Source organism: Symphalangus syndactylus, chromosome 13 (assembly GCF_028878055.3).
Source record: "Symphalangus syndactylus isolate Jambi chromosome 13, NHGRI_mSymSyn1-v2.1_pri, whole genome shotgun sequence".
NCBI classification, from domain to species: domain Eukaryota; kingdom Metazoa; phylum Chordata; class Mammalia; order Primates; family Hylobatidae; genus Symphalangus; species Symphalangus syndactylus.
In genome coordinates this window covers 57,690,477-57,714,561 of record NC_072435.2, presented here as the reverse complement: position 1 = coordinate 57,714,561, position 24,085 = coordinate 57,690,477, and the positions used below count along the sequence as shown (strand labels likewise).

Here is a 24,085-nt window from a genome sequence, read left to right as displayed (position 1 = left end):
ACATCAGAAGGAACAAACTCCAGACGTGCCACCTTAAGAGCTGTAACACTCACCGCGAGGGTCTGCGGCTTCATTCTTAAAGTCAGTGAAACCAAGAACCCACCAATTCCGGACACAGTATGATCATAGCTCATGGTAGCCTCGAACTCCTGGGCTCAAGTGATCCTCCCCACTCAGCTTCCTGAGTAGTTGGGACTACAGGCATGCACCACCACTTCTAGTTAATTTTGAAATTTTTTGTAGAGATGGGGTCTTGCTATGTTGCCCAGGCTGGTCTCAAACTCCATTCCTCAAACAATCCAACTGCCTTTGCCTCTTGAAGTGCTAGGATTACAAGTGTGAGTCACTGCAGCCAGCCTGAAGGTAGATGTTTTTGTTCTAGTAATTACCTTTGTACTTAAAAAAAATGGTTAAGATACCATTTTCTTATTTAATCTTTTATTTATTATGACTATTTATTTTATTTTTTTATTTTGTAGAGATGGGGGCCTCACTATGTTGCTCAGGCTGGTCTCGAACTTCTGGCTTCAACTGATCCTTTCACCTTGGCCTCCCAAAGTGTTGGGATTACAGGTGTGAGCCACTGTGCCTGGCCTTTTTTAACCTTTTAATATCAAGTTTGTTAGATTAAAAAAAAGCAACCATTTTTATTGAGATATAGTTCACATATCATATGATTTAGTCATTTAAAGTATACAGTTCAGTGGTTTTTAGTGTATTGACAAATATGTGCAACCATCACCACAGTCAATTTTTTTTTTTTGCAAGACAAGGTCTCATTCTGTTGCCCAGGCTGGAGTGCTGTGGCATGAGCTCAGCTCACTGTAATTTCTGCCTCCCAGGTTCAAGCAATTCTCATGCCTCAGCCTCCTGCATAGCTGGGATTACTGTTGCCTGCCACCACGCCCGGCTAATTTTTGTATTTTTGGTAGAGATGGGGTTTCACCATGTTGGCTGGTTGATCTTGAACTCCTGACTTCAGGTTATCCATCCGCTTTGGCCTCCCAAAGTGCTGGGATTATAGGTGTGAGCCAATGCACCTGGCCAGGGGTAGGACTTTCATCATACTGAGTTGAGGGTTAGGGAAGGAGTGAGTTGTGACTCAAATGCTACAGACTCTGAGTGTTCTTACTGAGATTTAATAGATTTTGTTGAATAAATGCTTCTTTATTTGCTTCATGCCATGAGGACAACTTCCAGAGACAAATCATCGTTTGTTTTTTTTGAGATGGAGTTTTGCTCTTATTGCCCAGGCTAGAGTGCAATGGTGCGATCTTGGCTTACTGCAACCTCCGCCTCCCGTTCAAGTGATTCTCTTGCCTCAGCCTCCCAAGTAGCTGGGATTACGGGCGTGTACCACCACGCCCGGCTAATTTTGTATTTTTAGTAGATTCGGAGTTTTACCATGTTGATCAGGCTGGTCTTGAACTTCTGACCTCAGGTGATCTGCTCGCCTTGGCCTCCCAAAGTGCTGGGATTACAGGCATGAGCCACCGCGCCTGGCTTTTTTTTTTTTTTTTTTTAAATAAATCTCATCAGTTTTGGTCATTTCTCTAAAGTGAGTCCATGGAGGTCCTCACTTTGCCGTTCCAGAAGTCATTCTAATAGTATTGTTTTAAAAATGTACTGCCTAGTTCAGAGGAAGGACGATTTCTGGGGCTTCTTTTTAGCCTATTCTACCATGAATTATCTTACTCCATGGATTAGGTGGCCCTAAAGCAACTACTAAAATGACACAACAAAGACTTACGGCTGGTAAGTCAACAAAGGAGATACGCGAATTCATAAAAAATGCTTAATCCAAAATCAGGCAACAAAAGAAGAACAAAAGAACAAAGAACAGATGGGACAGATAGAACAAATAGCAACACGATAACTTCTAAACCCAAACATATCAGTAATCATATTAAATGGAAATGCCGCGTACACTCCAATTAACAGGGAGAGATTGTCAAATTAGGTCAAAAGTAAGACCCAACCTTATGTACTGCCTGCAAGAAACACTTTAAATATGAGGGCATCAGCCAGGCGTTGTGGCTCATGCTTGTAATCCAGCACTTTGAGAGGCTGAGGTGGGCGGGTCACTTGAGGCCAGGAGTTTGAGACCAGCTTGGCCAATGTGGCAAAACCCCATTTCTACTAAAAATACAAAAAAAACCCCAAACACAAAAAAACCCAAAAACAAAAACAAAATTAGCTGGGCGTGGTAGTACATACCCGTAATCCCAGCTACTTGGGAGGCTAAGACACAAGAATTGCTTGAACCTGGGAGGCAGAGGTTGTAGTGAGCCAAGACTGCACCACTGCACTCCAGCCTGGGTGACAGAGTCAGACTGTGTCTCAAAAAAAAAAAAAAAAATATATATATATATATATACACACGCACACACACACATACACACGCACATACACATATATATACACACACACATATACACACACGCACATACACATATATATATATATATACACACACACACACATATACATATATATGTGTGGGCATCAATAGGTTAAATTTAAAGCGATGGGAAAAGATGTATCATGCAACACCAATCAAAAGGAAGCTAAAATGGCTGTATTAAATGCTGCCATAGAGGCCTCCTGACTTTCACACCATGCTGTGAGTTGATAATTGGCTGTCCTGAACCTGTCATGTTCTTTCTTCGGTGCTTCAATAGCACTGAACAACAAGTGATTAGATTTCTGAGTCTGTATAACTACTTCCCCATGTCTATCAAATGCTAGAAATATAGCTCGTGAACCAGTGCTTCCTTTTCCCTTGTATCGCAGCCAATTCATCACAGATGAAAGTACTAGTGATTATTAGTTAAACAATTGCACAGCTTGCCATTAATCCACTCATCACTGACAATGGGGACTCTATTGCCATTTGGCTGGGGAATGATCCAGCTCTAAAATCTCATCTTAGAATCTGTTCCCTAGCGGCCGGGTGCGGTGGCTCACGCCTGTAATCCCAGCACTTTGGGAGGCCGAGGTGAGCGGATCATGCGTTCAGGAGATCGAGACCATCCTGGCTAACACGATGAAACCTTGTCTCAACTAAAAATACAAAAAATTAGCCGGGCGTGGTGGTGGGTGCCTGTAGTCCTAGCTACTTGGGAGGCTGAGGCAGGAGAATGGCATGAACCCGGGAGGTGGAGCTTGCGGTGAGCAGAGATTGCACCACTGCACTCCAGTCACCTGGGCGACAGAGTGAGACTCCGTCTCAAAAAAAAAAAAAAAAAAAAATCTGTTCCCTAGCACCCCCATTCCTGGTTCCAAATGAGTTTCCTGGAAGTAGATCCTGAGACAATAATTTTTGAGCAAACATGATGTTATTAAGGAACTATTCCCAGCAAAGACTAGTAAGAGATTGTCATGGGCTGGGTGTGGTGGCTCATGCCTGTAATACCAGCACTTTGGGAGGCTGAGGCAGGAGAATCACTTGAGGCCAGGAGTTCAAGACTAGCCCGGGCAACATAGTGAGACATCTGTCTCTACTGAAAAACTATGTATTAATTTTAAGCAAGACATTGTGGGAAGCAGATACGGAAGGGAAGGAAGCCAAGCAGAATGTACTTTCAGGCCAGAGTCCCACAGTGGATAGGCTTCAGTTTGATCTGACAGGGGCATTTGTGCATGTAGATCGTGCTGCAGAGGCGTGTTAAGCTTGGGCAAAGGAGTAGGGGACATTCATACTCCTAGTGCCTCCCAGGCACTTCTAGCTCCTGTGCCCGTGGACAGTGTGACTCTGGCAACCCAAAGGCAGTCTTCTAAAGAAGAGGTTGGCCAGGCACAGTGGCTCATACTGTAATCCCAGCACTTTGGAAAGCCAAGGCGGATCACCCAAGGTTCTGAGTTTGAGATCATCCTGGCCAATGTGGTGAAATCACATCTCTACTAAAAATACAAAAATTAGCCAGGCGTGGTGGTGGGTGCCTGTAATCCCAGCTACTTGAGAGGATGAGGCGGGAGAATCGCTTGAACCTGGGAAGGTGGAGGTTGCAGTGAGCCAAGATCGTGTCACTGCACTCCACCCTAGGCAACAGAGTGAGACTCCATCTCAAAAAAAAAAAACCAGTCCAGGAGCTGCCATTAGGACCAAAATCACATTACAGCTAAAGGTGTGTAAAGCCATAATATACAGGAACCTGGGCAATCTGAGCAGAGTACCTGCATTGTCTTCTGCAAGAGAGAATGTGGACTGAGGACCAAGCCAGCCTTCGGAGTCAGCCTTAGAAATCTGCAGAGGAGACCAAGAGAAGAGGCCAGTGGGGACAGAGGAAAAACCCAGGGAGCACTTCAGGAGAGGTGTGCTGCCCTGGGCAGTGTCTAGTGCAGCATCCAGAGTGGACTCCAGGGCTTCTGACCTGGGGACTCTGGATGGTGCTCCATGGGCTTCCACTGAGATGGGACAGTGGGAGCTCAGGAAGGGTTGTGGTTTGGCTTGGGATGTGGAGACTTTGATATCATTTTTTGAGACAGGGTCTTATTCTGTGACTCAGGCTGGAGTGCAGTGGCATGATCACAGCTCACTGCAGCCTTGACCTCCTGGGCTCAGATGATCTTCGAACCTCAGCTTCCCAAGTAGCTGGGACTTTAGGCACATGCCACCATGCCTGGCTAATTTTTACAATTTTTTTGCGGAGATGGGGTTTTGCCATGTTGCCTAAGCTGATCTTGAATTCCTGGACTCAAGTGATCCTCTCACCTCAGCCTCCCAAAGTGCTAGGATTACAGGTGAGAGCCACTGTGCCCAGCCTGATTTCACTTTTATCTATTGCATAAGAAAGAAAATATAGGCAAGGCATGGCAGCTGTCACCCATAATCTCAGTTCTTTAGGGGGCTGAGGTGGGAGGATTGCTTGAGGTCAGGAGTTTGAGATGAGCCAGGGCAATAGAGCAAGCTCCCGTCTCTACCAAAAAAATTAGCTAATTGTAGTGGTGTGCACCTGTAGTCTCACTACTTGGGAGGCAGAAGTGGAAGGATCTCTTGAGGCTGGGAGTTCAAGGCTATGATGAGCTATGATCATGCCACTGCACTGCAGCCTGGGCAACAGAGTGAAACCTCCATCTCTACAAAAAACTTAAGAAAATAATAAAATAAAAATTAAAAAAGATGGGCAAAATATTTTATATGCCACTCCTAAAATTTCTTAAATTGTAATGAAATAACCACAAGGGAAAAATTTCTGACAACATTCAGAGATGCTACTGCTATCAAAAAACTGGATGATCGTTTCACTTTTCTCTGTGGGTTTTGTTTAAAGGCATAGCAATAAAAAACCCATATGCCTTGATTCCTTATGGTTTAATTTTACCTTAGGTCTCAGTGTGACTTAGTAAGTCATTATAGGAGCTCTACTCTGTGTTAAGCAGAGGCAATGAAGGCATCCTCCCTTCTCTAAGGGGCTGGCCGTGTGACAGGGAAGTTAGCTGTGCTTGTAAAACTACATCACATGGAGAAAGAGGACGAGGAGCCACTCTACTGTGGCCTTTACAGATGGCTTCACAGAGGTCTTGGCTCTGAGCCTCAGTTAATGAGCTGGGGTTTGCTGATCCACAAGTGAAGGAGAGGCTGTTGGGTACGACAGTGGTGCCAGAGAGCAAGATGCTGTGTGTGTGTGTGTTTTTTTTTTTTTTTTTTGAGACAGTTTTGCTCTGCCACTCAGGCTGGGGTGCAGTGGCACAATCTTGGCTCACTGCAACCTTTGCCTCCTGGGTTCAAGTGATTCTCCTGCCTCAGCCTCTGCAGTGGCTGGGATCACAGGTGCACCCCAGCATATAGGCTAAATTTTTTTTTTTTTTTTTGAGACAGAGTCTCGTTCTGTCAGCCAGGCTGGAGGGCAGTGGCGCGATCTCAGCTCACTGCAACCTCTGCCTCTTGGGCTCAAGCGATTTTCCTGCCTCAGCCTCTCGAGTAGCTGGGATTACAGGCACGTGCCGCCACGCCCAGCTAATTTTTGTATTTTTAGTAGAGATGGGGTTTCACCATGTTGGCCATGATGGTCTCAAACTCCTGACCTCAGGTGATCCACCCTCCTTGGCCTCCCAAAGTGCTGGGATTACAGGCGTGAGCCACCGTGCCTGGCCCGAGATGCTGTGTTTCAGAGGCAAGGGGGCAAGAGGAAAGGAGTCTAGACAGGTTTGCGAAAGCCGGGAGGAGAACCGCACAGGTGGTGCGACCATGAAGGCCCAGCTCAGCATCTTGCACGCAGCAGGCTCTCTGTAGGACTTGCTGATTAATTAGCCCCTAGGTAAGTTTCTTGCTCCAACTCTCCACTGGCTGAAACTAGGCTCTGATATTGAGCGGAGGGAATGTGGGAGAGGATCTGAGCATCACGCAAATGCCTGAAAACAACATATTTTTAGGACGAGTTCAGCATAATATTGGCCCTAATTATTTATTTATTCTTTATATTTTTTGAGAAAAGGTCTCACTCTGTTGCCCATGCTGGAGTACAGTGGCCTGATCTTAGGTCACTGCAGCCTCGAATTCCTGGGCTCAAGCCATCCTCCTGCCTCAGCCTCTTGAGTAGCTGGGACTAGAGGCATGTCCACCATACCTGGCTAATTTTTTGTATTTTTAATAAAGACAGGGTTTTGCTGTCTCAAACTCCTGAGCTCAAGCAATCCCCCCTACTTAGCTTCCAAAATGCGGAGATTACAGGCTTGAGCCGCTGCACCTGGCCTTAGTTATTTTTCCATCCATTGGTGGTTTTTTTTTTTTTTTTTTTTTTTTTTTTTGAGTCGCTCTGGAATGCAGTGGCGTGATCCTGGCTCATGGCAGCCTCTGCCTCCTGGGTGCAAGCGATTCTTATGCCTCCGCCTCCCAAAGTGCTGGGATTACAGGTGTGAGCCACCATGCCTGGCCTCCACTATTTTCGATGTCATAGTCTTACGGCTCTGGGGATGGTTTTTAGAAGCTTTGTGACTGCAATTTTTTTCTTTCCCAAATAACTAAAGAGCACCTGCTTTATTTAAGAGGAATTATGCTTTATCTCATATTATTTGCAATCTAAGTATCTGAAATTCTTAGAGTCACCTACCCCACCACACGTGTGGACATACCTAGGGCATTTAGAAGGACAGGTTGGGGAGGAGCAGGTTGGAGCCTTGGCACCCTTCAGTGTGCTAAGGTCACAGGTCAGGGACACGTTCAGATGCACCATTTCGTATTATGTTGACGTTTGGTTTTATTCTAAATGGCGCATTTGTTTCTAATATCTAATGAAGATAAACATCAGAACCCTGAAGTTCTGCATTTTGTTCATTGGGAAAGGAAGTTCCTTCTGTAGGGTCTGTTCACAGGGAGGGGGAGAGGGAAATACACTTGTGGCTGGTAGAGGTGACACTGGAGGAGTTGGGGTGTGGCCCCACCTTTACACACCTGGAGGGTGGAAAATGGTCTTTGTGAAGCCTTTCTGTGGTTCCAAGTGTGAATCTTCTGGAGGGGCAAATCAGTTTTTCCTCTTTGTGACTTCCTTTTTTTAAAAAGATTGTCCCTGGGACCAGGCGTGGTGGCTCACGCCTGTAATCCCAGCACTTTGGAAGGCTAAGGTGGGTGGATCACCTGAGGTCAGGAGTTCAAGACCAGCCTGGCCAACATGGTGAAACCCAACCTCTACTAAAAATACAAAAGTTATCTGGGCATGGTGGTGCACAGCCTGTAATCCCAGCTACTTGGGGGGCTGAGGCAGGAGAATCACTTGAACGTGGGAGGCGGAGGTTGCAGTAAGCAGAGATGGCACCACTGCACTCCAGCCTGGGCGACAGAGCAAGACCCTGTCTCAAAAAAAAGAAAAAAAAAAAAGGTCCCTTTTTTATTCTCAGGGAACACAGGTGGGAGAAGTTTAAGAGAACTCTGGTTCACAACACCTCTTTTTTTTGTCCATCTTGTTTGGACTTCATAAACAGCTCTTGTTAATTCAAGGTCCATGTTTTCCTTTCGCAGAGCCATTTTATGGGGATTGACTCTCAGTCATGATGTATGATTTTATTCTGAAAGTATGACTCAGGATCAAGTGATAAAAGAACCGAGTTTAAATGCGTTTACAAATATTTGGGCCGAGTGCAGTGGCTCATCCTGTAGTCCCAGCACTTGCGAGGCTGAGGGTGGGCAGATCGCTTGAGTCCAGGCATTCGAGACCAGTCTGGGCAACATGGTGAGACCTTGTCTCTACAAAAAATAAAAGAAAAATTAACAGGCATGGTGGTGTGTGCCTGTAGTCTCAGCTACTTGGGGGGCTGAGGCAGGAGGATCCCTTGAGTCCAGGAGGTCAAGGCTGTAGTGAGCTGAAATTGTACCACTGCACTGGGCAGCAGAGTGAGACCCTGTCTTAAATTTAAAAAAAAATTGAAGCTTAATATATATGTGGGTGTGATATTAGAAAATTTTTTTTGTCTTTATGTATAACTAACTGAATTCATGGGAGTTATTTGGTAGTCTTGGTTTATAGACTTTTTTTTTTTTTTTTTTTTGAGATGGAGTCTTACTCTATCACCCAGGCTGGAGTGCAGTGGCACAATCTCTGCTCACTGAAACTTCTGCCTCCCAGGTTCAAGCTATTCTCCTGCCTCAGCCTCCTGAGTAGATGGGATTACAGGTGCTTGCCACAACAAAAATTAGCCTGGCTAATTTTTTTTTTTTGTTTTTGAGACGGAGTCTTGCTCTGTTGCCCAGGCTGCAGTGCAGTGGCGTGATGTGGGCTCACTGCAAGCTCCGCCCCCCGGGTTCACGCCATTCTCCTGCCTCAGCCTCCTGAGTAGCTGGGCCACCATGCCCGGCTAATTTTTGTATTTTTAGTAGAGATGGGGTTTCACCTTGTTAGCCAGGATGGTCTTGATCTCCTGACCTCATGATCCGCCCGCCTCGGCCTCCCAGAGTGCTAGGATAACAGGCGTGAGCCACTGCGCCCGGCCTAGCCCGGCTAATTTTTGTATTTTTAATAGAGACGGGATTTCACCATGTTGGCCAAGCTGGTCTTGAACTCCTGACCTCAATCGATCTGCCCACTTTGGCCTCCCAAAGTGTCAGAATTACAGGCGTGAGCTACCACATTCAGCCAGTTCACAGACCTTTGAAATTAAGGCTTTTAAACATTTGTTCTTCAAACATTTACTGGGTGTGTGTTATATGCTGGGCAATATAGGCGTTGGTGTAGGAAGATGTGAATTCAAGTCCTAATTCTGTCATTTGCCAGCTGTTGTGTCTTTGGGAAAATCACTTAGCTTCTTTGAGTTGCAGTATATACATTAGGTTTCATAATACATAACTTGTGTGGTGGTTATAGGGGTTAAGTACAAAGTATGGCACTATGTATAAAACAGTGCTTGATTTTCAGTAGGCATTTAATAAATGCTGGTTTTTCCTTTTTTTTTCTTTTTTTTTTTTTTTGAGATGGAGTCTCGCTCTGTCGCCCAAGCTGGAGTGCAGTGGCGCAATCTCGGCTCACTGCAAACTCCACCTCCCGGGTTCATGCCATTCTCCTGGCTCAGCCTCCCAAGTAGCTGGGACTACAGGCGGCTGCCACCACACCCGGCTAATTTTTTGTACTTTTTAGTAGAGACGGGGTTTCACCATGTTAGCCAGGATGGTCTCAATCTCCTGACCTCGTGATCCACCAGTCTCGGCCTCCCAAAGTGCCGGGATTACAGGCATGAGCCACCGCGCCCGGGCAATAAATGCTAGTTTTTTCTTACCATGAAGGATTCCAAGCTTTAAAAATTACTCTTTTTTTTTCTTTTTTTATACAGGGTCTTACTCTTTCGCCCAGGCTGGAGTGCAGTGGTAGGATCATTGCTCACTGCAGCCTCGACCTCCTGGGCTCAAGCTATCCTCCCACCTCAGCTTCCTGAGTAGCGGGGACAAGTCCGCACCAGCGTGCCCATCTAATTCTTTTTAATTTTTTGTAGAGACAGGGTCTTGCCATGTTGCCTAGCCTGTTTTCAGACTCCTGGGCTCAAATGTTTCTTCTGCCTTGGCCTCCCAAAGTGTTGAGATTATAGGTGTGAGCCACTGAGCCCGGCCATTTTAAAGCTTTTAGAAACTGTCCAGGTGTGGTGGCTTGCACCTGTAATCCTAGCACTTTGGGAGGCCAAGGTGGACAGACCACTTGAGCTCAGGAGTTTGAGACCAGCCCGGGTGACATGGCAAGACCCCGTCTCTATAAAATATACAAAAATTAGTTGGGTATGGTGGCGAGCGCCTGTAGTACTAGCTACTCAGGAGGCTAAGGTGGGAGGATCGCCTGAGCCAGGGAGGTGGAGGCTGCGGCGAGCCTCGATCATGCCACTGCACCCCAGCCTGGGTGACAGAATGAGACACTGTCTCAAAAAAATAAGAGAAATAAAAAAATAAAATTAAAGCTTTTAGAAACATACCTGCACACATGTGGTGCGTTACATGACTGAGTCATTCTAATTGATTCTGACTTACAAAATCCCTTTGACATAACAAAATATAGTTATGAATACTCATTTTCCAAAAAATATGTTGTCTTTGTGGTGATTACGTAAGTAATATGTAAAATATAATAATATGTAAATATGCATAAGTATATACGTGTGTATATACATATGTATAAGTAATATGTAAAATAAGTAATAATATGTAAAATCAGTAATATGTAAAATAAGTAAGAAGTAATATGTAAAATAAGTAATATGTAAAATGCACATTAGTCCAGCCAACATTTGGTTAGCCTGTGAAAGAAAAAACCATGTTCATTTGACATTAGAAATGACTGCAACCAGGGAATTGCAAGGTTAGGGTTTAACATTCTAGAAAACTCCCGCGGGCCTAAGGAGGAATTTCATTGTCATGTGCAATTGGTAGCACAGGCAGATCTTGAAGTGCTGTCATTGACAGCTTCATGTTTTTGACACTCCTCTGCTGCCTGGGGAAGCAGGGAATTCACCTCTGCACCCATAGCAGCTTTTACTACCTTCATCACGATTTCATACCTTCTAATTAACCAAACTTGCTCTACCTTGATAAATCCATGTATGTGTAGCGTGGCATATTCCTGATAAACTCTGCAAACATGTTTGTTTACGCCTGAGTCCCTTTTTCTTTTTGTAGTCTCTTAAAAAAAAGCCCCCCTACCTTTTTTGTTTTTTGAAAAAGCCCCCTCTTTCTTGCAGGTGATCCCTCCCGATGCCATGTGGACACTCACTTGGGGCTGGATCCCTGCTGGACTTGAAGTCGCCAGAGGTTTTTTTTTTTTTTTTTGTGAGCCCCTAAGCACTATGTGGTGTGCAGCTCCTGATAAAGACGAAGTCTAATTCAGCCTTTGAGTCTGGAGTGGGAGGAAGTTGTAAGCAAGCGAACCATTGAGTTAGGAGCTTTTACTTCAGGCTAATGTTAAATGACAAACTCAAGAGTTCAAGTCTAAACATAGAGTATCCTTGATAATTCTCCATGTGAATTGCCTTTAAGATATACGCACACATATATATTTTGCCCAGAGGAGTGACTGTGATTTCATAATTTTACTTAAAGTTATGTAAAGTAAAACTTGGAATATTTTCCAGAATGTCATGGTTCAGGTTAGGACAGAAAGCAGGTAAATAACGGGAAAATGAGGACATTGAGAGCTTCATTTGGAAGCCTACTTCAGAATGAAAGCTTTTGGGAAAAAGAGAATATCTGAGTTATATATTTTGAGGCTCTATGGTAGATGCTTATAAGATGATATTTTTCTGGTGAATAGTTAAGTAGTGGCTTTTTTTTTTTTTTTCTGTGACGGAGTCTCTGTTGCCCAGAATGGAGTGCAGTGGTGAGATCTCAGCTTACTGCAACCTCTGCCTCCCAGGTTAAGCAATTCTCCTGCCTCAGCCTCCCAAATAGCTGGGACTACAGGTGTGCACCACCACGCCTGGCTAATTTTTGTGTTTTTGGTAGAGATGGGGTTTCACCATGTTGGCCAGGCTGGTCTCGAACTCCTGACCTCAAGTGATCTGCCCGCCTCAGTCTCCCAAAGTGCTGGGATTACAGGCATGAGCCACTGTGCCTGGGTAATGGCTATCTTTCTGCCTGAAGTCCTATTTTATCTTATGTTACACTAGTTTTATGTGGGTGAGTATTAGCCTGGTATTTCTTTTCCCATCTTTTTACTTTCATTCTCATTTTATGTCCTTAGATGTCTATCTCTCTCTCTCTCTTTTTTTTTTGAGGTGGAGTCTCGCTCTGTCACCCAGGCTGGAGTGCAGTGGCGCGATCTCGGCTCACTGCAAGCTCCGCCTTCCGGGTTCACGCCATTCTCCTGCCTCAGCCTCTCCGAGTAGCTGGGACTACAGGCGCCCGCCACCACGCCCGGCTAATTTTTTTGTATTTTTAGTAGAGACGGAGTTTCACCATGTTAGACAAGATGGTCTCGATCTCCTGACCTCGTGATCCACCCGCCTCGGCCTCCCAAAGTGCTGGGATTACAGGCGTGAGCCACCGTGCCTGGCCAAATAAAGTTAACTTTTAATTGTTGTTTTTATTTTAGAGATAAGGTCTTGCTCGGTCACCCAGGCTGGAGCTCATGGCACAATTATAGCTCGCTGCAGCCCTGAACTCCTGGGCTCAAGCGATCCTCCTGCATCAGCCTTCTGAGTAGCTGGGACTACAGGCATGGCCACCACACCTGAGTAATACTCTCCCTGTTTTTGGTGACTTTGTCATTTGAGGAGTCCTGGTCAGACATTTTGCAAAATGTCCCTCCACTGGAATTTGTCTGATGTTTTTCTCATGATTAGACTGGGATTGTGGGTTTTTGGGAGGAAGACCACAAAAGTAACGTGCCATTTTTGTCATATTATATCACAGATATATTGTCATACATCCTTTAACACGGGGGATGCTTTCTGAGAAATGTGTCATTAGGTGATTTCATCATTGTGGGAGCATCACAGAGTGTGCTTACACAAACCTAGATGGCACAGCCTATTCCACACCTAGGCTGTATGTATGGCCAGCTGCTCCTAAGCTACAAACCTGCACAGCATGTTACTATGGGCAACTGTAACACAGTGGTAGGTATTTGTGTACCCAAACATATCTAAACATAGAAAAGGCACCGCAAAAATATGGTATAGAATTTTTTTTTTTTTGAGACGGAGTCTTGCTCTGTTGCCCAGGCTGGAGTGCAGTGGCGCGATTTCGGCTCACAGACTCTGCCTCCCAGATTCTAGCGATTCTCCTGCCTCAGCCTCCGGGGTAGCTGAGATTACAGGCATGCACCACATGCCTGGCTAATTTTTGTATTTTTAGTAGAGATGGGGTTTCACCATGTTGGCCAGGCTGGTCTCGAACTCCTGACCTCAGGTGATCTGCCCGTCTCGGCCTCCCAAAGTGCTAGGATTACAGGAGTGAGCCACCGTGCGCAGCCTAGAATATTTTTTAAAATGGTATATAGGATACTTCACGTGAACGGAGCTTGGAGTTGCTGTCATTCGCAGTGGCTCACACCTGTAATCCCAGCACTTTGGGAGACCAAACTCCCAAATGAGTGGAGGACTGGAAGTTGCTCTGGGTGAGTGAGTGAGTGGTGAGTGAATGTGAAGGCCTAGGACATTACTGTAGACTTTATAAACACTGCAATTATGCTACAGTAAATTTATAAAAATTGTTTTCTTCAATAACAAATTAACCTTAGCTTCCAATAACTTTTTACTTTATAAACTTTTTATTTTTTAACTTTTTGACTCTTCTGTAATTACACTTAAAACACATTGTACAGCTGTACAAAAATATTGTCTTTTTTTTTTTTTTTTGCCCGACAGAGTCTCGCTGTGTCACCCAGGCTGCAGTGCAGTGGTGTGAATCTTGGCTCACTGCAACCTTCACCTCCTGAGTTCAGGCAATTCTCCTGCCTTAGACTTCTGGGTAGCTGTGATTACAGGTGCCTGGCACCACACCTGGCTAACTTTAGTATTTATAGTAGAGACGGGGTTTCGCCGTGATGGCCAGGCTGGTCTCAAACTCCTGACCTCAGGTGATCCACCCGCCTTGACCTCCCAAAGTGCTAGGATTATAGGTGTGAAATACCACGCCTGGCCTATTGTCTTTCTTTGTATCCTTATCCTATAAGCTCTTTTCTTTTTTTTTTTTTTTTTTTTTTTTGAGACCTTGTTTTGCTCTTGTAGCCCAGGCTGGAGTGCAATGGCACAATCTCGGCTCACCACAACCTCCGCCTCCTGGGTTCAAGCGATTCTCCAGCCTCAGCCTCCTGAGTAGCTGCGATTACAGGCATGCTCCACTACGCCCGGCTAGTGCTTTTTCATATTTTTAGTAGAGACGGGGTTTCTCCATGTTGGTCAGGCTGGTCTTAAACTCCCGACCTCAGGTGATCCACCTACCTCAGCCTCCCAAAGTGCTGGGATTAAAGGCATGAGCCACCACACCCGGGCTTCTATTTTTAATTTAAAAAAATTTAAAAAATTCTTTCAACTTTTTTATTAGGAATGAAGACACAAACACACACATCAGCCTAGGCCTACACAGGGTCAGGATCGTCAGTGTCACTGTCGTCCACCTCCACATTTTGTCTCATTGGAAGGTCTTCAGGGGCAGTAACACATGTGTTATCCCTGTGATAACAATGCCTTCTTCTGGGTAGCTCCTGAAGGACCCTCCTGAGATCTTCTTGAGGTGGGGTCACTCTTTTCAGAAATATGTCCATGGTGGTTTGCTTGGTTTGTTTCTTTTCTTTATCATAGATTTGCCTGTAAACAGATGATGCACCATGAACGTTTCTCTCTGTTAATAAAAACCTTTTGGTGTTGGGGGTCCATGTTTTCAAACTTCTTAAGGAGTTTGCTGAAATTTGCAGAAGCTTCTGCTAAATCCTTCACTATGAGTTTTCTTAGGAGTTCTTTTCCTTCTTTCAAACTTCTTAAGGAGTTTGTTGAAGTCTGCAGAAGCTTCTGCTAACTCCTTCACTATGAGTTTTCCTGGGAGTTCTTTTCCTTCTTTCAAACGTCTTAAGGAGTTCGTTGAAGTCTGCAGAAGCTTCTGCTAACCCCTTCACTGTGAGTTTTCCTGGGAATTCTTTTCCTTTTTTCAAACTTCTTAAGGAGTTTGTTGAAGTCTGCAGAAGCTTCTGTCAACCTCTTCACTGTGAGTTTTCCTGGGAGTTCTTTTCCTTCTCCAGCAGCTCCCTTTGCTCTTGCCCCTTCTTCAGCTGTGTGTTCCAGTCCCAGTTCCAACAACTCCTCATTCCTTTAGGAGCTCCTCAATGCCATCCTCAGCCACACCCAGATTAGAGTTGTTTGCCATCTGAACCACAGCCTTGTTGATTTTTGCAACCTTCTCATCCTTGGCAAATCCTTGAATCATGGACAAACCTCTTGAGTGTCTTCCTCCAGATGCCATTCATACATTCCTTGATGGCATCACCCCAAACCCAAGCTCAAAGTGCTTGACACAGTCATAGATGTTGTAATCCTTCCAGAATTACATCCATGTCTTCTCAGGGTCTTCCTCAGTTTCAGCAACAGCCTGGGCAAAAGTCCTCCTTAGGTAATAGTCTTAAAAGCTGCTATAATTCCTTGACGCATTGGTTGGATCAAAGAGGTGGTATTTGGAGGGAGAAACACCACTTTGATATTGAGATGAAAATGACAAAAAAAAAAAAAAAAGAAGAAGCATTATCAAAAAGCCAAATCTTGAAAGATATATTATTCTCCAAACAGTACTTCTCCATCTCACTGGCAGGGTGATTCAGAAGGGCCTCTTGGAAGAGGAGCTGGGTCATCTGTGCCTTCTTATTGCTCCTGCAGTGCACTGGCTGTGTGTGCTAACTGACAGGCTTGAAGGCCCTGAGGTCCTCATAAAGGGTTTCAGTTTGTAATCTGCAACATTGTTGCCAGGCAAGACTGTTGCTCTGTCCTTAAAAGTCTTCAAACCTGACATTGATTTGGCCTCCTTATGAATGAAAGTTCTTTCAGGCATTCGTTTCCAGAATGGGGAGGTTTCATTCATATTGAAAATTTGCTGTGACAAGTAATTTTCCTCCACAGTCAGCTCATCCAGAGTTTCCAAAAATTCTTCTGCTGCCTTCACAACAGCACCCATAGACTCACCACTGACTTCCCCTTTATGTAAGGAGTAAGGATTCTTGAATCATTTGAACTACCCAGAGCAGTAAATTCAACACCACAGTCAGGTCCAGCCTTTGCTTTCAACCTTGCAAACCAACATTGCTTTGGTGGTGATTGTCATGGTGCTGAGAGGGATATGCATCTGTGTTTGGTCTTCAATCCAGGTCATTAGAAGTTTTTCTGCATCTGATAGAGAACTTTCATGAATTTTTGTTAGTTTCATTGCTTTCAATGAAGCAGATCCCTTAACACAGAAGTGCCTAACCTTTTTGGCACCAGGGACCGGTTTCATTGAAGACGGTTTTTCTTTCTATTTTTTTTTTTTGAGACAGAGTGTCACTCTGTCACCCAGGCTGGAGTGCAGTGGTGGATCTTGGCTCACTGCAACCTTCGCCTCCCAGGTTCAAGTAATTCTTGTGCCTCAGACTCCCGAGTAGCTGGGATAACAGGTGTGCGCCACTATGTCCAGCTAATTTTTGTATTTTTAATAGAGGAGGAGTTTCGCCATGTTGGCCAGGCTGGTCTTGAACTCCTGGCCTCAAGTGATCTGCCCACCTTGGCCTCCCAAAGTGCTGGGATAACAGGTGTGAGCCACGCTGGACCAGAAGACAATTTTTCTATGGACTAAGGTGGGGGTTGAGGGATGGTTTGGGGGTGATTCAAGCACTTTATATTTATTGTGCTGTTTATTTCTATTATGATTACATTGTAATATATGATTAAATAATTATACAACTCACCGTGATTATAATGATATAACTCATGTCATGATGTAGTGCATGACCGTAGTATCAATATAACTTATCACTGTTGGCATTGACCTTGCTCACCTGCCAGAGATAGTGTTGGTCAGGTTTCTGTACTGTAAAGTTACTCTTCTCCCATTTTTGGAAGGAAGTCACTACATGCAGGCCACACTTCAGGAGTGAGGACTCATGCTCCACCTCTGTGGGCGTGGAGTATCTGTGAGAATTCATTGAACTTCTTCCGCATGGAAGACGTGTCTCTTCTCCTGCTTCTACACTCAGCCCTCTGTATTCTCTGATCCCACATCGTGGATTCAGCCAACCACAGATAAAAAAATATTAGGGAAAGAAACCCAGTAAAAAATCATACAAACCGGCCGGGCACAGTGGCTCACGCCTGTAATCCCAGCACTTTGGAAGGCCGAGGCTTGTGGATCACCTGAGGTCAGGAGTTTGAGGCCAGCCTGGCCAACATGGTGAAACCCCATCTCTACTAAAAATATAAAATTAGCCAGGCGTGGTGGCGGGTGACTGCAATCCCAGCTACTCAGGAGGCTGAGGCTGGAGAATCACTTGAACCCAGGAGGCAGTGGTTGCAGTGAGCCAAGATGGTACCACTGCACTCCAGCCTGGGTGACAAGAGTGAAACTCCATCCCCCCAAAAAAACCAAAAAACAAAAAACAAAAAAACAAACCAAAACCAAACCAAACCAAAACAAAAACCAAATAAACAATCAACACAGCAGAACAGCTATTTACCTAGCATTTCTATTGTATTAGGTATTATAAGTAATCTAAATATAATTAGAGTGTACAGGGGGATGTGTGCTGGTTACGTGCAAATACGATACCATTTTATATGAAGGATTTGAACATCCATGGATTTTGGTATATATGGGGGTCCTGGAACCAATTTGCAGTGGATGCGGAAGGAGAACTGCATTTATTTATTCAATCATTAATATCAGTGTAGACTCATGGGTGTTTATTCCATGCTTTGGGTTATGATCCAATCTATTTTATTTTGTTACTCAAGTTGTTCCAGCTTTGACTATTGGGATCTCTTTCAGTTGGATCCTGTGACCCTTTGACATCTCCCCGCTGATGTGGGCTTTTTTTTGGTTTGTTTGTTTTGAGCACTTTCCTACTTTCTAGTACCAGTAGGTGCTCCGGGCTTATCCTGTGTATTTCCTGCCCCAGTCTTAGAATCAGCCATTTCTCCACAAACTTTGGTTTCTTTTATTGGCAACACAGTGAGGCTCCATCTCTACAAAAGATTATGGGCTGGGCGTGGTGGCTTCATGCCTGTAATCCCAGCACTTTGGGAGGCTGAGGCGGGTGGATCACTTGAGCTCAGGAGTTTGAGACCAGCCTGGGCAACATGGTGAAACCCCATCTCTACCAAAAATACAAAAAACAATTAGTTAGGAATGGTGGTGGGCACCTGTAGTCCCAGCTACTAGGGAGGCTGAAGTGGGAGAATCGCTTGAGCCCAGGAGCTGGAGGTTGCAGTGAGCCAAGATCGCGCCACTGCACTCCAGCCTGGGAGACGACGGAATGAGATCCCATCTGAAAAAAAAAAAAAAAAAAAAAAAAAAGCAAAAAAAAAAAAAGCTGGGCATGGTGGCTTTGGCCTGAAAGCACTGAGATTACAAGTGTGAACCACCATGCCCAGCCAAGACTGCTGAATTTGTGCATGCAATTCTTGTGTGTGTAACCATCAGAATGACACGCCCCTCCCTTTTAAAGTTTTATTTTCTTATAGCAGAGAGCTACGACAGAACCTCCTTTCTATCTTATTCTTGAAGTACCTTTAAGCAGAAATAAGATGATCAATATAAAGCCAATGATTGCCAGCTTCTTTATTAATGTGGCTGTTTTGTTTTTCATAAAAATTGTCTCAGATTTTTAAAGACTTCTATAATATATAGAATATCATAATATTGCTCTTCTTTCTATTCTTCCTACCAGGATTAGTAGAAAATTTTCTGTGAAAATAAACTTTAGTTTATTTTCCAGAAACTTCTCCCCCACAGAAGCTCTTGAAAATACTTTTTGGTTTTGTTTTGTTCAAGAGACAGCTGAATATAGCTCTTGGAGAGGAGATCCTCTGACGTGAATCGAGTGAGACAGCTTGTAATAACATTAGTAGGTATTTTCTGGGCACAGTGGGGAAGGTGTCCAGAGTATATACCCGTAAAATCCTTTGGGATTTTGTGTTCGGATTTTTTGCAAGTCAAAAACATAAGTCCCTGAAGGTAGTGGTTTTTGTATTTAAGAAAGGCTTTTCTTGTTTTCCTTTTTGTTATGTTAATCACTGTGGAATGACCTTAACACCAGAGGGCAGTATTTTCTAGTAGTTGCCAAAATGTCCTTGTAGTCGGTGTAATTATCTGATAGATTAAAAAAGACATCTTATGTTTTCCCGGGTGTTGCGATATAATGCACATAGCCTGGGACTCACACCGAAGGTCATAATGCATCTAGAATTTTCTAAACCACAGGGATTTTTTTTCTTTTCTTTTTAAACCATTCTGTTCGGTGGAGTTTAAGCTCCCTGAATTAATTTTCACAATAAGCTGTGCTGTTTCCAGGGGTTGTGTGATTGGCAGGAATGGGTGGCTTTCACACAGCACCATTTGACCCCAGCCCAAGCCCAAAGGAAGTCCTGTCTTATTAAGGAGTAACAGGCAGATTCGTATGTAGCCAGCGGGCTTGAGTTTGGCTTCAAGGATGGTCAGAATTTCTGACTTTCGTTCCAGAAGTATATCTGGGTCTTGCTGAGAAGATAATGGGCTTTTTTAATCCAGAAACTTTCATACAATTTATTTCATACACACTTTTACTTTTTGCAGCTTAAAAACTACAGACAATAGAGAGGACATTTAAATAGCCTGCATTTGGTTACCCATCTCTCTTTGCTTGCTAGTTTCCATTTAATGTAACTGCAGAGTGAATCTTCTAAAATATGTTCTTACTTTTCTGATATCCTTGTTAAAACAGGAAAGCCTATGTGTATTAACCGGGTAGTTTCTATTTTCTCCTTTTAAAAAATGTTTCCCCTGCTTGCTATACATCTAATACATATTCATTGTAGATAAATATGGCAGGCCAGATTCAGTGGCTCACACCTGTAAACCCAGCACTTTGGGAGGATGAGGTGGGAGCATTGCTTGAGCCCAGGAGTTTGGGACCAGCCTGGGCAACATAGCAAGACCCTGTCTCTACAAAAAATAAAAAAAATTAGCTGGGCACAGTGGCGCACGCCTGTAGTCCCAGCTCCTCAGGAAGCTAAGGCAGGAGGATTGCTTGAGCCCAGGAATTCGAGGCTGTAGTGAGCTAGGATGGTGCCATCGTATTCTAGCCTGAGCGAGAGCGAGCCTCTGTCTTACAACAACAACAACAACAACAACAACTTGTAATCTCACCTCATAGATAAGATTTTGTTGTACACACTTTTTCCTTGGAAACAGACTATACATGCTATTTTATAATTTGTATTATTCCCATGATAATGTGACGGGAACTTTACTAAAAGTTTCTAAATTCAAGACCAGCCTGGGCAACCTAGTGAGGCCCCATCTCTACAAAAAATGAAAAAAAAAATTAACAATGCATGGTGGCTTGCACCTGTAGTCCCAGCTATTCAAGAGGCTGACGTGGGAGGATCACTTGAGCCCAGGAGGTCCAGATGGTGGGGAGCAGTGATTGTGCCACTGCACTCCAGCCTGGGGAACAGAGTGTAATTGTATTTTGCCATACTGTACAATATCACTTTCAATGGTTGTTTAGTATGTTCGAGTATGAATGTATATAGTTCATTTAATCAGTTTACTCTCTTGTTAACAGTACATGAGTCTGACTATTCACACTCTTGCCTACCGTAGGTATTATTATTTTGTCAATCTGCTGCATTCATTCAACACATAGATATTGGTTGCTAACCATGTACTAGGCATGTTCTCAGTGCTTGGGATAGATTATTGAAAAAAATAACCCCTGATCTCATGAAACTTATATTTGAGTGGAGGACATGTACATACATGATAAATGTTATAAATAAGTAAATCCTTTAGCATTTTAGAAAGCAAAAAGTGCTATAGTTAAAAAAACAGAGCACATTAAAGGAGTAGGGAGTGGAGAACATTGTAGTTTTTTAATTTTAAATTTATTATAGAGGCGACATCTCCCTGTGTTGCCCAGGCTGGTCTCTAACTCCTAGGCTCAAGCAATCTTCCTGCCTCAGCCACCCAAAATGCTGGGGTTAACGGTGTGAGATACTACACTTGGCCAAGGATTGCAGTTTTCATTTTTATTTTTATTTTTTGAGAAAGGGTCTTGCTCTGTCACCTAGGCTGGAATGCAGTGGCATGATCTCAGCTCACTGCAACCTTCATCTCCCAGGCTCAAGTGGTTCTCCTGCCTCAGCCTCCTAAGTAGCTGGGACTACAGGCCTGTGACACCCAAGCCCAGATGTATTTTTTTTTTGTAGAGACAGGGTTTCACCATGTTGCCCAGGCTGGTCTCGAACTCCTGGGTTCAAGCGATTCTCCTGCCTTGGCCTACCCAAGTGCTGAGGTTACAGGTGGGAGTCCCTGTGCCTGGCCAAGGCTTGCAGCTTTAATTAGAGAAATCAAGGTAAGCCTAATTGAGAAGGGGGCATTGCAAGACTTGAATCAAGTTATTTGAATTTGCAATCTTATTATTACTATAGCTGATATGGTTTGGATCTGTGTCACCACCCAAATCTCATGTCGAATTGTAATCACGAGTGTTTGAGGTGGGGCCTTGGTAGGAGGTGATTGGCTTATGTGGATGGGTTTCCTCTTGGTACTGTCTTCATGATAGTGAGTTCTGGAGAGATCTTGTTGTTTAAAGTGTGTGGCACCTCCCCCACCTTGCTCTTGCTCCTGTTGCCACCATGTGAGATGCCTCCATCCCCCCTTGCCTTCTGCCACGACTGGAAGCTTCCTGAGGCCTCCCCAGAAGCAGAGGCTACTATGCTTCCCATACAGTCTGCAGAACTGTGAGCCAATTAAACCTCTTTATAAATTACCCAGTCTCAGGTATTTCTTTGTAACAGTATAAGAATAGACTAATACAATAGCTAAACGTTCTTTCATGTGTTTATTCTTTTTTTTTTTTTTTGTGATGGAGTCTCTCTCTGTCACCCAGGCTGGAGGGCAGTCGTGTGATTTTGACTCACTGCAACCTCCGCCTCCTGGATTCAAGCAGTTTGCCACCCTCAGCCTCCCGGGTAGCTGGGACTACAGGCATGCACCACCATGCCTGGCTAATTTTTGTATTTTTAGTAGAGATGGGGTTTTGCCTTGTTGGCCAGGCTGGTTTCAAACTCCTGGCCTCAAGTAATCTACCCATCTTGGCCTCCCATAGTGCTGGGATTACAGGCGTGAGCCACCACGCCTGGCCTACATACCTTGATGTAAAAATACTTTATTGGTTCCCAGTTTCTAAGTGCATAGAAGATGGGAGGTCCTCTTTCTGTGCCTATTACAGCTGTGGCTTCTGGTCCCAAGCAGCATCTGAAACGGGTAGCAGCTCCACAGCATTTGATGCTGGATAAATTGACTGGTGTGTTTGCTGCTCGTCCATCCACCGGTCCCCACAAGCTGAGAGAGTGTCTCCCTCATGTTTTCCTGAGGAACAGACTTAAGTATGCCCTGACAGGAGACGAAGTAAAGAAGATTTGCATGCAGTGGTTCATTAAGGTAGATGGCAAGGTTCGAACTGATACAACCTACCCTACTGGATTTATGGATGTCATCAGCATTGACAAGATGGGAGAGGATTTCCGTTTGACCTATGGCATCAATTGTCGCTTTGCTGTACATCATATTACACCTGAGGAAGTCAAGTACAAGTTATGCAAAATGAGAAAAATCTTTGTGTGCACAAAAGGAATCCCTCACCTGGTGATTCATGATGCTCACACCATCCGCCACCCTGATTCCCTCATTAAGGTGAACGACACCATTCTGATTGATTTGGAGACTGGCAAGATCACTGCTTTGAAGTTCAACACTGGTAACCTATGTTTGGTGACCGGAGGTGCTAACTGGGGAAGAATTGGTGTGATCACCAACAGAGAGAGGCACCCTGGATCTTTTGACATGATTCACGTGAAAGATGCCAACAGCAACAGCTTTTCCATCATTTTTGTTATTGACAAGGGCAACAAACCATGGATTTCTCTTCCCCGAGGAAAGGGTATCCGCTTCACCATTGCTGAAGGGAGAGACAAGAGACTGCAGCCAAACAGAGCAGTGGGTGAAATGGTCTGTGGGTGACATGTTAGATCTTTGTATGCAATTAAAAATAATACAGCATGATTAAAAAATAAGTAAAAATGCTTTATTGCTAGAAAATGCTAACGATCTGTCTGAGCCTTCTGCGAGTCATAATCTTGTTGCTGGTGGAGGGTCGTGCCTTGATATTGATGGTTGTTGACTGATCAGGGCAGTTGTTGCAAGGCTAGGGTGACAATTTCTTAAAATAAGACACAAAATTTGCTGCATGGATGGACTCCTTCACAAAATATTTCTCTGTAGCATGCAATGCTGTGTGATAGCATTGCATATAGCACTTCTTTCAAAATTGGAGTTGATCCTCTCAAACCCTACCACCTTTTTATCAACTACGTTTATGGAATATTTAAAATCGTTTGCTGTCATTTCAACAATGTTCATAGCATCTTCACCAGGAGCAGATTCCATCTCAAGAAACCACTTTCTGGTTGGGTGCGGTTGCTCATGCCTGTAATCCTAGTACTTTGTAGCTGGGATTATAGGCACCCACCACCACATCCAGCTAATTTTTGTATTTTTAGTAGAGATGGGTTGGGGGTGGGGGTTTCACCATGTTGGCCAGGCTGGTCTCGAACTCTTGCCCTTAAGTGATCCTCCGCTTCCCAAAATGCTGGGATTACAGGCGTGAGCCACCATGCCCAGCTGGTGATTCATTTTTGCATGTGGTATGACATAGCAAACATTATTTTTCCTGAATTTGTATTATTGTATCAGATTGTATTGACAGCATTTGTTAAGCATTTTATGCCATTACTGCTTATTGGCAGGGTCTTGCTCTGTCACCCAGGGTGGAATGCAGTGGCATGATCATGGCTCACTGCAGCTTCCACTTTCTGGGCTCAAGCAATCCTCCTGCCTCAGCTTCCCAAAGTGTTGGGATTACAGGCATGAGCCACTGTGCCGGGCTTGTTTTTTATTGTT

General features: G+C 44.2%; 1 protein-coding gene across 1 annotated transcript in view; it reads left to right on the top strand.

The window, feature by feature from the left end:
* LOC129460227 (small ribosomal subunit protein eS4-like) overlaps nt 1-23,146 on the top strand; it is a 36,768-nt gene extending 13,622 nt beyond the window's left edge. Inside the window, exon 2 of the mRNA XM_055237859.2 lies at nt 22,356-23,146. Within this exon, the coding sequence (XP_055093834.1) occupies nt 22,412-23,146 (735 nt within the window). The 5' untranslated portion in view covers nt 22,356-22,411. The remainder of the gene's footprint in view (nt 1-22,355) is intronic.
* Nucleotides 23,147-24,085: the final 939 nt, after the last annotated feature.